The sequence below is a fragment of the Pogona vitticeps genome, chromosome W, assembly GCF_051106095.1.
Source record: "Pogona vitticeps strain Pit_001003342236 chromosome W, PviZW2.1, whole genome shotgun sequence".
Classification (NCBI taxonomy): Eukaryota; Metazoa; Chordata; class Lepidosauria; order Squamata; family Agamidae; genus Pogona; species Pogona vitticeps.
Genome location: NC_135798.1, coordinates 2,137,150 through 2,151,587, shown reverse-complemented (window position 1 = coordinate 2,151,587; position 14,438 = coordinate 2,137,150). Strand labels below are relative to the sequence as shown.

General features: G+C 40.9%; 2 protein-coding genes across 2 annotated transcripts in view; both read left to right on the top strand.

Moving 5' to 3' along the window:
- LOC144584981 (uncharacterized) overlaps positions 1–14,438 on the top strand; it is a 464,602-nt gene that overhangs the window by 347,029 nt on the left and 103,135 nt on the right.
- On the top strand, positions 242–14,056 carry LOC144585037 (uncharacterized). The gene is given in 3 exon segments (XM_078382477.1): positions 242–1,261; positions 1,264–1,364; positions 12,848–14,056. Coding segments are annotated over 3 exon segments (2,055 nt in total). The 5' UTR covers positions 242–342; the 3' UTR covers positions 13,883–14,056.

Sequence of the window (14,438 nt, the reverse complement as noted above, 5' to 3'; positions counted from 1 at the left end):
GCAAATTTTTCAAATGTTGCCAGTCAAATGTTGCCAGGAGACATATGCCTTTCAAAGGAGTCAAAGACAGAGCAAATTTTTGGTTTGACCTCCAGTTAGATTCTGCTCTCTGCTATATTCTCAAGACATCTCCTTTTTTCTCTATCAGGTAACACACGATGGCCAGAATTATACTTCTTCTGGCCCCGAAAACAGTCAAGTGTGAAGGTGGGCAGAAAAGCTTGGAAAAACCCATGAGCTAAAGGAGAAATGGCTTAAACGCCTGAAGTGTGGAGAAAGCTTCAGACCAGTGCCACTAGTTCAGTTTAAAGAACTCACCCTGGGGAGAAATGATACAAAAACATGAAATGTGAAAAGAGTTTCAGCGGGAGAAGAAATCTGCGTTCACATCAAAGGACCCATACTGGGGAGAAACCACATAAATGCACGGAATGTGGAAAGACCTTTACTCACAGTGGTCATCTTAGGATACATGAAAGAATCCACACTGGGGAGAAACCACATAAATGCATGGAATGTGGAAAGAGCTTTTGTCGCAGTGGTGACCTTACGTTACATCTAAGGACCCACACTGGGGAGAAACCATATAAATGCATGGAATGTGGAAAGAGCTTTAGTCGCAGTGGTGACCTTACGCCGCATCTAAGGACCCACACTGGGGAGAAACCACATAAATGCACAGAATGTGGAAAGAGCTTTAGTCAGAGTGGTAACCTTAGGGTACATCAAAGGACCCACACTGGGGAGAAACCACATAAATGCATGGAATGTGGAAAGAGCTTTAGTCGCAGTGGTGACCTTACGTCACATCTAAGGACCCACACTGGGGAGAAACCACATAAATGCACGGAATGTGGAAAGAGCTTTATTCACAGTGGTCATCTTAGGTCACATCAAAGGACTCACACTGGGGAGAAACCACATAAATGCATGGAATGTGGAAAGAGCTTTAGTCGCAGTGATGCCCTTACGTCACATCAAAGGTCTCACAATGGGGAGAAACCACATAAATGCATGGAATGTGGAAAGAGCTTTAGTTGCAGTGGTCAGCTTAGGTTACATCAAAGGACCCACACTGGGGAGAAACCACATAAATGCATGGAATGTGGAAAGAGCTTTAGTCACAGTGGTAACCTTAGGGTACATCAAAGGACCCATACTGGGGAGAAACCACATAAATGCATGGAATGTGGAAAGAGCTTTAGTCTCAGTGGTCACCTTAGGGTACATCAAAGGTCTCACATTCGGGAGAAACCACATAAATGAATGGAATGAGCTTTAGTCGCAGTGATGCCCTTAGGTTACATCAAGGAATCTGCACTGGGGAAAAACCCCATGAATGCATGGAAAGTGGAAAGAGCTTTGTCATGGTTTACCATTTGTTTTAAAAAATGCCGGTGCTTCATTTCAGAGGATAGACAAGCTTTTGCATGGTCTTACATTTGCTCGTGTTTATCTTGATGATATTGCAGTTTTCAGTTCTGATTTTGAATCTCACATGTCACACATTGAAAGTGTGTTGTCTAGAATCCAGCAAGCAGGATTGACAGTCAAAGCGACTAAATGTCAGTGGATGCAGGGAAAAGTCATGTGCTTGTGTCATTTAATTGGACAAGGAGAAATCCAGCCTTTGCAAGCCATAAATGATTGGCCTATTCCTACAACTAAAAAGCAAGTTCAATCCTTTTTGGGCCTATTTAGCTATTAAAGAAAATTCATTCCTGATTTCAGTTATTTGGCAACGCCTTTGACGGAGCTAACTAAGAAAAGACAGCCTGTCAAGGTAAAATGGACACCTGAGTGTCAAGGTGCTTTTGAAGCCTTAAAGGCAAAGATTAGTGCTGCACCTATACTAAAATCACCTGACTTTGACATACCATTCATTCTACAAACAGATGCTTCAGATTTGAGTCTTGGAGCTGTACTGTTACAGAAAGGGGAAGATGGGATTCCTAATCCAATCTCATATTTCTCCAGAAAACTCTTAGAAAGAGAAAGAAATTACTCAGTTCCAGAAAAAGAGGCCTTATCTATTATCTGGTCTCTTAATCTTCTTAGGCCTTATCTGTGGGGATGTAAATTCACTCTGCAGACAGATCATAGAGCTTTGGTTTGGTTGCAGAAGATGAAATCTCACAATCAGAAATTGCTGAGATGGCATTTGGCATTACAAGATTTTGATTTTGAAGTTCAGCACATTCTTGGAAAGTTGAATGTTGTGGCAGATGGTCTTTCCAGAATGTATTGTGAAGATCAAGATGTGACAGACCGTTGAAACACTGTTAATGTTTCACTGTTTCACTACTGATATGTTCCTGAGCACATGTAGAGTGCGTACTGTATTGAGTATTACTAACATGACTGTTTTTCTATTTTTCAGATAGTAGAAGTGCTTAACCTAAAGAATGTATTTACATGTTGCTGTTAGAATGTTTTTCTACCTCAATGCTTTGCTAGATTAAATGCTATTTTGAATGTGTTAAAGTTCATCATTAGTATTTGCACTATGTAACCAGCTAATTACTGCTTATTATTTTAATTAGTAGCCAAAAATTGAAACTAGATTTCCTGTTTCAGATTTTTGGAACTCCCAGAGGTGGCATGTCATGGTTTAGGTTATGAAGACTAAAATGTGATTTACTAATGGGATTTGAAGTCATGGAATTTTGTAGAAGGAATCCATATTGGTCTGTGTTAGCATAACTGGATGCTTCGCGAAGCTGTTTCTCCTAGAGCTAACTGGAATTTTCCATGAAGCTGCCTTGGCCAGAGACAATAAGGAGCCAAGACACATCATCAGGACAAAGGACAACAACACCTGCACATCCCGTGGGAAATGAAGGTGGAGTGTGAAGAGACAGCCCTTTATGCTGATTGCTTAACATCACAGAACAGTGGAGAAGAAGGGTGGTCCCAGCATGAAAGAAAAATGGAGAATGGAGACCGAGAGAGCTTGGATTTTTGGAATGATTTTAGTATTGATTTTAGGATGGAGTTTTGAGTTCCAAATGCTAGTTTTTGCTGTTATGCTAGGATGTAGTTCAGAGAAAGCATACAAAAAAGGGGACTATGCCTAGCTTACTTTCTAAGCTATTTTTAGAGTTTTTTATTTTATTTTTGTAGCTGGAATTTGCTAAGATTCTAACTGCTGTTATTCATGGAAATCTACTGGAATGCTATGCTTTTGCAACAAACTGAATATCTCTAAATTCTTTATTTTTCTAATAAAACAATAATTCTTAAAATCCTAAATTTGGTCTCTTGAACAGCAAATCTGAAATACTAAGTGACAGGCCACAGAGATGCTACTTGAGTCCATTACTACCGTGAGTTTTGTTTGTCTTGACAGACTTTGAAACTCATGATTTCTAGCTTTGGTTGTTCTCAATTAATTGCTCATTAGAACAGACTTGGGAAAAGGGTAAGTGGTACTGCCTGGCTGGGTTGCCTGGACTCTGCTCAAATGTTTTAGGAGTACACTTACACCTGGAACCTCTCTGTTCAAGCATCAGGTGTTCTTTTAGAAGCCCCTGGGTGCTCGCAAACTTTAGTCAGAGTGGTAAGATTAGGTTACATCTGTCATGATGTAGGTTATTGAAGCTAGAATGTAATTTCTAAATGGGATTTGTAGTCATGGAATGATGTAGAATGATATTTTGGTTTCTCAATGATTTTAAATTGGGAATATGTAATGAATTTGATTATGAAAATAGAATAGAGTTGTATTTCATAGGATTTATTTCAGAGCTGCAACGAAAAAGCTAGAAATCTGCTTGTGTCCAGGTGCTAATTAGAGAAAAAATGTACAAGGTCAGTTCTTCTCCAGCTAAAGAAAAAAAAAGTCAAGATGACCGTTATCTTATCAAAACTCCAACTAACAAGGACACAAAGGCTTAATTTAAGAAAGATGGGCGAAGAAGGACTGAGAAGGAGAGGATGGAGAAGAGAGATGGGGGAGAGTTTGCTTTCACGACAGCCAGAGACGACACACGGAGAGAGACGTGTCTGGCAGAACTTTAAACAGAAGACTGTGTAAGAATGTTTATTTAAGATATAGCTAGACTGTTTATTATTTTCACTTTATAGAGGAAATGACTGGTGGCTAAGGCTGGGGGTTATTTTGGAAATAATTTGGAAATACTGAATGACGTTAAAATGAGCTTGTTGAAATGATACCTTTTGTAATAAAATATAAAAAGACAAATTGTCTGTAAGCTGTCTCCTTGTTTAGACCAAGCTACTGTAGTAAACTGGATATTTTAGAACTAGGATTGTTTTGATCTGGCCACATTACGCTACCAAATGAGGGTCCTAAAGTAATAAAAGAGGAAGAGCAGACCTTCCAGATTGTTTAATTAAAATCGAGACAGACTTGGGTGAAGGAGTGAGAAGTCGCCTAGAGCAAAATTACAGGACCCGATTTTGCAGGCAATAGGGACTGATCATTCTGAATCCCTCTCTGTCTCGTGTAAAGGCAGTTCTAAGGAACGCTTTTACCACATGGTGGCATCTTGGGATCTGAGTCTCACGTGTCGTGTTTACAGTATAGTGGCAGATGGGATTTGATTTACAAGCCATCATGGCTGTGTTTGGATACAAATCCATGTGCTGTGTTTATGCCATGCTGGCAGCTTAAATATTTGCAGCTTGGGTTGCGCTTTGCTCAAGGGCTGAATTAGCGCTGGTAATTGTTTTATGAAGGCAGATGTGTGAGCAAGCAGATACACACTGCTAAATAAAGGACAAGAGAAACTTCTCTGGCGTGAGCTTCAGAGCAAAGCAGGGAAGGTTGTAAATTATTGTGACTGGAGAAGACTCCTATGCAGAAAGCTCAGGCTAAAGTGATGCAAGGAGAGATTCTGCCAGTGGCTTAAGAGTTCTAAGGAACAAGCATTGTGCTGTTTAAAAAGTGCCAGCTCGTTTCACTCAGGTGACAGAGTGGCAAAATTGTTTTGAGTGTAGCAGGAGTCTATAAGGAGCAGCCAGGATAATAAAAGTAATTTAAAAGTGATTAAATAAAGTTTAAAAAGGAAAATTTCCTACCCCAAGCCAGAGCCAAAAGGATTTCCTGAAGGGAAAGTAGGATTAGTCAAAGCTGACAGTTTAATTGTTTTATTGCTCCTCCCGTGCTTTGGTGGATAAGGAGATGTTGGAAGCAGTGGAACACTGGGAAGTAGATAACCCAGAGGATGAAGAAGATGCCCAAAGAATAATAGAAGCAAATCCAGAAGTTGTTAAACCTAAAGTGAAGCCAAGAAAGGCACAGCAGTACACTGGGGCGGAACAAGTTCCAACTCAGTAGGACCTGCTAACAGGAGAAATAACCATGCAGAGAGGAACAGCTGGAGCAGAGGCCAGCAGCAGTCCAGTAGATGCAAAGGATATAAGTCTCAGGTTGCAAGAATAGCTTACCCTGATGATGGCAGACTTCCTGGGTTGCCAGAAACAATGGGTGAATGCACACACAGCTAGTGAACTTCAAGCAAGAAGATACCACGAAATGAAACTACAGATTTTAAAGACGGAAATTGCTGAGAAACAACAAGCCAGAGACTCAATATCTAACATTGACAGGAGAAACCTACCATATTACCAAGAGGGCGATGACATTTTTTCATTTTTATCACTTTTTGAATTTTTGTGTGCTGATCTGAATGTGCCAACACAATTATATTTAAAACTTCTACGATCTCAAGTTTCCGGGGAGTTAGCCACCATTTTAGCAAGAGGTTCCAGCCAAAATTTAACTTGGGAACAGTTTAAAATTTTGGTTTACCAAAGAGAAGGTTTTACACCAGAACTGCTAAGGCAACAGTTTAGAAAATTGAGGAAGACCCCTCAAATGAGTTATTCTGCCCTTGCTGATCAAATAGAGGTGTTAGGCGACCGTTGGTTAGAGGCTGCCAAGGTCAATACATTCAAGGACTTAAGAATGCTACTGTATATAGAACATTTTCTAAATTTAGTACCACCAGAGTTAAAGAGTAGCTTATTGGAGAAAAATTGCACAGACCTCCAAACGTTGGCGCTCAAAATCGATGAATTAATTTCCTTCAAGAAGAGTGAACCTATTACCAGAGGAAGGCCTATTCCAGAAGTGCCTAGGAGGCAGAGCCTATATGAAGCTAAGAAAACAGTGGTTCCTGAACCAAGACAGTCTTTTGCTGGAGAGCAAAGAAGCATGGACACTAGCCAGATTAGTTTACCCTTGGCTTGTTTCCATTGTGGAGGAGCCCATTTAAAGAAAGATTGTCCAAGACTGTCCATATCAGATAACCAAGACGGGAAGCAAGTTGGTAAACCACCCTTACCTGCCCCACGAAAATTCCGACAGACACCCTTACCCACACCAAGAAAATTCAAGAAGGCACCCATACCCACTCCATGGAAATTCAAGCCAACGACCCCTAAAGTGATTTATCTCAGTGCAACATCTCTAGAAATACCAGAAGAACAACCAGCAGAACCACATGTAATTAATCAACTATGTAATGTGCCACCCCAGAGACAAGGAGTCGATCCAAATTTTTCTGAAACCAGTGAAATGCAAGCAACAGAGCCAAGGTTTGTGCCAAGGATAATGGGATTACGAGTAGCTCAAGTCTCTACAACAGTAAACCAACAGACATCCTCAGGGGAGAAATTTTCAGTTATAGAGCCCAGTAGCATCCTACCGGAAGAACAGTTATATTGGTCACTGAAAAGTTTTTCGGAACCGGTAACCCTACATTTTTCTACAGGAGATTTGACCATAATCGCCTCTAGGGATACCGCCTGTTGCGACTGCCACCTCCTCCTACGTCACCACAAGAGATGACAGGTCACGATCCTTCACACACACACACACAACTTCGCTGCCACCAACCACACATAAACCTGACACTTCAGACTTAGTATGGATTTCAAAATAAAAATGATGATTTATTGAATACAAAAATAAAATGGAAATCACTGAGTAAAAGAATCACTTGTCACACTATATTTCTCAGACCTTAACCCTGCACAGTTCTTGGTTACTTAACACTCTATTACTCAATTACCTAACCTATATCTAACCCTGTCTACAGATCTTCTTTCAAGCCCTCTCTCTCTCTCTCTCTCTAACTCTCCAACTCTCCCAACTAACTTTCCCCTCTTTGCACTCCCCCCTTATATACAAAAACTCCACCCCTTTAAGACCCACCTCCTGCCCTGCCATAGGCTAGGAAACTCCAGCCTTAGCCAAGACAGGCAGGTGACGTCATGGCACACGTCACACCACCGCAGATATCTCATCAATCAACAAACCGTTTGTAGATTCGGAACTAATCTTAAATAACCTGAGATGTCCAGTAAAAACTTATGGATCCGTAGAAATAATCGAGAGATTCGCACCATTAGTCTACGTGCAAATTAGCTACAAAAATTGGAAAGGCGCAAAATATCGATTAGTGCATGAAGGTAAACCCGATTTCTTGATAGGCAACGACTTGGGGTTTCTTAATCACCAACATACTGAAAAATCCACATCAATACAAGCTGTAACAAGGTCTCAAAGCAAAACAATGCAACATGTACCAACTGAAGAAGACTCGGAGGATGACTCAGAGGAACAATTAACACAGCTGCAGCAGCACCTTGAGAACGAACTAGATAGTACAACCAAAACAATAACAGAACCAGAGGATCTACCTGTAACAATGGGATCCGACGTATTCAAACAGAAGCAGATGGTAGACCCTATGTTGGATTCTTTGAGGTCACAAGCTGACGATTATGCCAGACAACCGGTACAACAAAAAGTATCCTTTTTGTGGGGGGAAAATGGATTGTTATACCGGGAATATTCCCCAAAATCGAACGAACAGGCGGAACCAGTACAACAACTAGTCATTCCAAGAGAGTACAGGGGAAAAATTCTACAAATGGCTCACGATAATCCAAGTAGCGGACATCTGGGAATCCAAAAAACGTTAAGCCGGATTTCACAACATTTTTATTGGCCCGGAATTTCTAAAACTGTCAAGGACTATGTTAGTATCTGTGATTACTGTCAAAGAACATGGAAACAGACTGATTGTACAAAAGCTAATATGCAACTAACTGAAATTCCCGATCAAGTGTTCCAAATTCTTCAAATGGACGTACTAGGACCTTTTGTACCCACGAAGTCGAAGAAAAAATACATAATATCGTTCATCTGTCAAGCCAGCAGATGGATCGAGGCATACGCCATCAGCAATCTTTCGGCCCAAACTATTGCTAGAGTTGTAGTGGATTTATGCTCTAGAATAGGGATACCAACTCAAATTATTTGCGATCAAGCCGGTGCTTTTAAAAGCGAATTGATGAGCCGAATTTGTGAGATCAGCGGAATTAAATTAAACTTTAGCATTCCTTATCATCCAGAATCTCACGGAATGGTGGAAAGAGGACAACAAACCTTGTTGAGGATGATTAAAACCCTAGTCCAAGAATATGGGAACATTTGGGACGAACTATTACCTTTTGTTTTGTTTGCGTACAGAAGTGCACCTCATGTTTCTCTGGGAGGTTTTTCGCCGAGTGAGGTAGTGTTTGGGAAAAACCTACAAGGACCATTAGATCTACTGCGATCAGACTGGGAAGGTGTGGTCAGAAGTAGCACGGTTCCAGTTGCGGATTTCGTCCGGAAACTACAAGAAAAACTCCTAGCAGTGCAAGAATTAGCAAGAGACAATTTGTTGAAAGCCCAAACAAAACAAAAATACTATCATGACAAGAAGGCCCGTCACCGAGAGTTTGCAGTGGGTGATTTGGTATTGATACTAAACCCGCTCAGACCTTCAAAATTGGAAGTAGTTTGGGAAGGTCCAGGGGAAATCATACAAAAAGTGGGAAATGTGAATTATCTTGTGAAAATGTTAAATTCATCCAAGAAACCAATTATGTATCATGTAAATAGTTTAAAAATGTATAGAGACAGATCAGCAATGGTGTATCAGTGTCAGGTGGCGTGTTTTAAACCAGATAATGAACCTACGGACATGGTAACTAAATGGGGTAAAAGTCAAAAGATTGTTCCTAATAATTCTAATTGTAACAATGTGGGGAGAAAAATCGAACATAATGTAACAGATCGTTGAAAAATGGTATGCTGTTATATGGTTACCTGGAATCTATGGTTAAAATTAACTAACTTGCTTATTTTTCTGTATACTCATAGAGAACAAATGTGTTACTGGTTACTATTAATCAACTTATTTACTTGTCTATATATTGATAGAGATAGGCATTACTGTTATGAATTTAATACTTTGTTAAGATAGATTTAAGTTCACATGTAGTCTTGTTAACCTTTCATAATCAAATGTTAAGTTAGTAACAAAATAAGAACTCTAATAGTTCTGTATTTTCTATATTTAAGGGGGGGCGTGTCATGAATTTGATTATGAAAATAGAATAGAGTTGTATTTCATAGGATTTATTTCAGAGCTGCAACGAAAAAGCTAGAAATCTGCTTGTGTCCAGGTGCTAATTAGAGAAAAAATGTACAAGGTCAGTTCTTCTCCAGCTAAAGAAAAAAAAAGTCAAGATGACCGTTATCTTATCAAAACTCCAACTAACAAGGACACAAAGGCTTAATTTAAGAAAGATGGGCGAAGAAGGACTGAGAAGGAGAGGATGGAGAAGAGAGATGGGGGAGAGTTTGCTTTCACGACAGCCAGAGACGACACACGGAGAGAGACGTGTCTGGCAGAACTTTAAACAGAAGACTGTGTAAGAATGTTTATTTAAGATATAGCTAGACTGTTTATTATTTTCACTTTATAGAGGAAATGACTGGTGGCTAAGGCTGGGGGTTATTTTGGAAATAATTTGGAAATACTGAATGACGTTAAAATGAGCTTGTTGAAATGATACCTTTTGTAATAAAATATAAAAAGACAAATTGTCTGTAAGCTGTCTCCTTGTTTAGACCAAGCTACTGTAGTAAATTGGATATTTTAGAACTAGGATTGTTTTGATCTGGCCACATTACGCTACCAAATGAGGGTCCTAAAGTAATAAAAGAGGAAGAGCAGACCTTCCAGATTGTTTAATTAAAATCGAGACAGACTTGGGTGAAGGAGTGAGAAGTCGCCTAGAGCAAAATTACAGGACCCGATTTTGCAGGCAATAGGGACTGATCATTCTGAATCCCTCTCTGTCTCGTGTAAAGGCAGTTCTAAGGAACGCTTTTACCACAGAATAGACTTGGTGTATGAGTGCCAGTGGGACACCCTGGGTGAGACAAGGACTCATCTCAATCCAAATAGGGGTACATTGGACTTATAACCTCTCTATTCCGGCTTTCAGATTCTCTTAGGAGGACTGTAGAAGCTTACAACATCCAAGAACCCGCATTGGGGCAAAACCACATAAATGCATGGAATGTGGAAAGAGCTTTAGTCAGAGCTCCTGATAAGTTAAGAAGCCATAAGGAGCTCATTCAATTTTGTGCTGGTTTCCACTGGAAAGAATAAACAACAAAATGCTGAAGTAATGCAAAACAGAGAAAAAAGAGAATAAATGGAGTACATTTTGAAGTACCTCTTGTGATGTCATCTTCACCCTTAAGTTGCGTGTTCCCGTGTCCTTGTCGGGCACACCTGCTGGACATGATCTCTATGCTGAGTGTTCATGGCTGTAAAATTCAGGTTCTATTTTCTTTGGCTTATTTTATATAACTTTACAGCATGAATGTGGGATATTGGCTTCTGTAGCCGGGATTCAAAAAAAAAAAGTTCCAGTATTGCTGCACAATGTTGTGCCTGTGTTGCCAGCAGGAGAAAAAGTTGCCAAGCTTCCCATAGGAGAGGGCAGCCTGAATATTGACAGCAGGACTGGGAGCAGTGAAGATGGTCTACCCAGGACACTCTCTCTTCTGTTCACTGCCACCCACACTTGCTGAAAAACAGCCCTGACCTTTGCCTTGGGTTTGGGAGAGAAGCGGTGGACTGTCAGATTGTCAGCTTCTGGGATTTCCCCTTGTGGGATGTCACTCTGTGAACGGTAGTGGTGCTGGAGGACTCCTGCTCCACCTCTTGGCCACTGGAGTGTACAGAACATATGAGTGTTTGCTCACGAGTCCACTCTCAGCCTGACCACCCTTAAGCAAAGGGGCAGCAACGAATGCTCTGCCTGACCTGCTTTTATACCAACTTCAGCCCCTACAATCCCAGGCGCCTGCCCGTGGCTACAGCAGCCTCAAACTTTCCCAGTGAATCAGCTTCAGGGTTTTGGCTGACCTACACGCAGTTTCTTTCTCTGGCTTTCCTATGTGAGTACGTTGAAGAATTAAATTTACTGAATTTCTCTGTGACCTGATCTATACGAACATTTTGACATAAAATTCCTGTACGTAACCTCCACCTCCTAGCTTCTTTATAATCACATGTACCCTTAAAATTCATATTTACCAATATGTGATCTGCTACTTTTATTAACCCTACGTCTGTCTTACAAACTCTAAATCACAATCACTAGATGCAAATATATATAATCTATCCTAAAATAACATAGATGCTGATGAATAAAAAGTAAACTAATTTACATCTCCTTTCACTTCTCTCCAAAAATCCTGCATGTCAGTTCTATTTATCAGTTTATTTCATATGATAATATTATACCTTGTTTCATTCTTGGTAGGGTTTAATTTATCTTCCTCTTCATCCATTAACATTTATCTTTATTTATCAAGACTTTAAACCATTCCATTTTAGCATCCTATCTCCATTTGGTCCCATACTCTGATGACATACCCCAGCAAAGCAACACCCAATTTTCCTTTAAAAAAACCCTAATCCATAAACCCTCACTGCAACATTTAATAATATTTCCCCTCTCTTTTTGGCAAGATCCTACCTGGCCACGGTCAAGTGCAAAGTCCTGCACCTTGGAAAAAGAAACCACTTGCACACTTGGCTCACAAAAACTATGAGCGAGAGGGATGTTGGAATTGTTGTAGATCTCAAGCTAAATATGAGCCAACAGTGGCTTTTTATTAATCCAGGTTCTCCAGCTCTTCCTTCCCTTTCTCTTTTCATGGGCTCACCATTTTCAATATATTTATGGATTTGCAATGCCTTTAAATAAAGTACTGTACAGTGGAAGAAATTTGCAAGTAAACCATGGAACTTTTCCAGTAAAACCTCAATTCTAATCAAACCCTCTCCTTGTATTTCTGAGTAAGCTGGCTGGATAGCTCTGTGGTTTAAATATCTGGTTGCAGAACCCGAGGTTCCTTGCTGTGTCTCCCACGGATAAGGTCAGCTTGTGTGGCCTTTGGAAAACTGCAAGGTCCCAGAACCAGGGAATGGGGGACGACTTTTGAGTATTCTCTACCTAGAAACCCCCGAAAAAAGGGTTGCCATCAGTCAGAATTGACTTGATGGCCCATGTTTAATAGTATTTTGGATAGTGGTTAATATTAATCAACTATATTTTCCCGTCACTGGCCCTTTGGGAATATCAATTCAGGCAAGGGGAGTCCAATGTTGTTTGCTCAATACGGCAAATTTTTCAAATGTTGCCAGTCAAGCCTTCAGGAGACATATGCCTTTCAAAGGAGTCAAAGACAGAGCAAATTTTTGGTTTGACCTCCAGTTAGATTCTGCTATCTGCTATATTCTCAAGACATCTCCTTTTTTCTCTATCAGGTAACACACGATGGCCAGAATTATACTTCTTCTGGCCCCGAAAACAGTCAAGGGTGAAGCTGGGAAGAAAAGCTTGGAAAAACCCATGAGCTAAAGGAGAAATGGCTTAAATGCCTGAAGTGTGGAGAAAGATTCAGACCAGTGCCACTAGTTCAGTTTAAAGAACTCACCCTGGGGAGAAATGAAACAAAAACATGAAATGTGAAAAGAGTTTCAGCGGGAGAAGAAATCTGCGTTCACATCAAAGGACTCATACTTGGGAGAAACCACATAAATGCATGGAATGTGGAAAGAGATTTAGTCACAGTGGTAATCTTAGGTTACATCAAAGGACCCACACTGGGGAGAAACCATATAAATGCATGGAATGTGGAAAGAGCTTTAGTCTCAGTGGTTACCTTACGTCACATCAAAGGACTCATACTTGGGAGAAACCACATAAATGCACGGAATGTGGAAAGACCTTTACTCACAGTGGTCATCTTAGGATACATGAAAGAATCCACACTGGGGAGAAACCACATAAATGCATGGAATGTGGAAAGAGCTTTTGTCGCAGTGGTGACCTTACGTCACATCTAAGGAAGCACACTGGGGAGAAACCACATAAGTGCAAGGAATGTGGAAAGAGCTTTAGTCACAGTAGTGACCTTAAGGTGCATCAAAGGACCCACACTGGAGAGAAACCATATAAATGCATGGAATGTGGAAAGAGCTTTAGTCTCAGTGGTTACCTTACGTCACATCAAAGGACCCACACTGGGGAGAAACCACATATATGCATGGAATGTGGAAAGAGCTTTAGTCACAGTGATGCCCTTACGTCACATCAAAAGTCTCACACTGGGGAGAAACCACATAAATGCATGGAATGTGGAAAGAGCTTTAGTGACAGGGGTCAGCTTAGGATACATCAAAGGACCCACACTGGGGAGAAACCACATAAATGCATGGAATGTGGAAAGAGCTTTTCTCAGAGTGGTCAGCATACAGCACTGATGTTACCTGTCTGTCATGGGTTTGGAGGGAAAGTTCCATCCTATGGGGAGTGGAAGGCGGGACATCAGGGGGGAGGAGCTGTACTGTACATATATGTGGAGCTTGTGTGGGAAGCTGGAGGAGAGCTGAGAGAAGAAGCTGGTGTGGGAGTCTGTGTGTCAGACAGGGTACTACTGTGTGTCAGTCAGTACCAACCTGATAGGTTCAGGTGTCTGTATGGTTAGCCAGAACTGATAGGTTCAGGGTCTGTGCTTTATTTAAAGGAGTTCTGTGTGAACCAAACTGTGTGTATGTATGATTGAGACTAAGCCACGTTACTGTATCTTATTCACTTGATCATTTTATTTTCCCTGTGTGTTGTTTAAATAAACCTTATTCTTTTATTTGTTAAAAATCCATTCCTGGTCTGTGTGACTCCTTACAGGGAATGGTTGGTGGCAGCTTAGTGAAACTGTGGCATATCCCAGTAGGTCTGGGGTTGTCACATTGATTGGTGTCCAGCGTGTGGGATACGACTGGTCCAGTTGTCCAGTGGTACAGCAAAGCCTTGGCAAGTGTGCCCAGAGCAAGGGGGGTCTAGTCAGGGACAATCTGAGAGCACGTAGGTAATCTTCTAGGTGTACCTCACGGGGAGGTGTGCTAGTAGAAGAACGTGTAACCTCAGATTGGGGACTAGATTAGGGAGCTCTGAGGCAACCTGTTTTGGCGGGAAAAAAGCTGAGGCAAAACTGTGTAGTAGCAGTGATCTAGCCTGCCTGCTGAGAGGCCTAGCTGAGGGGG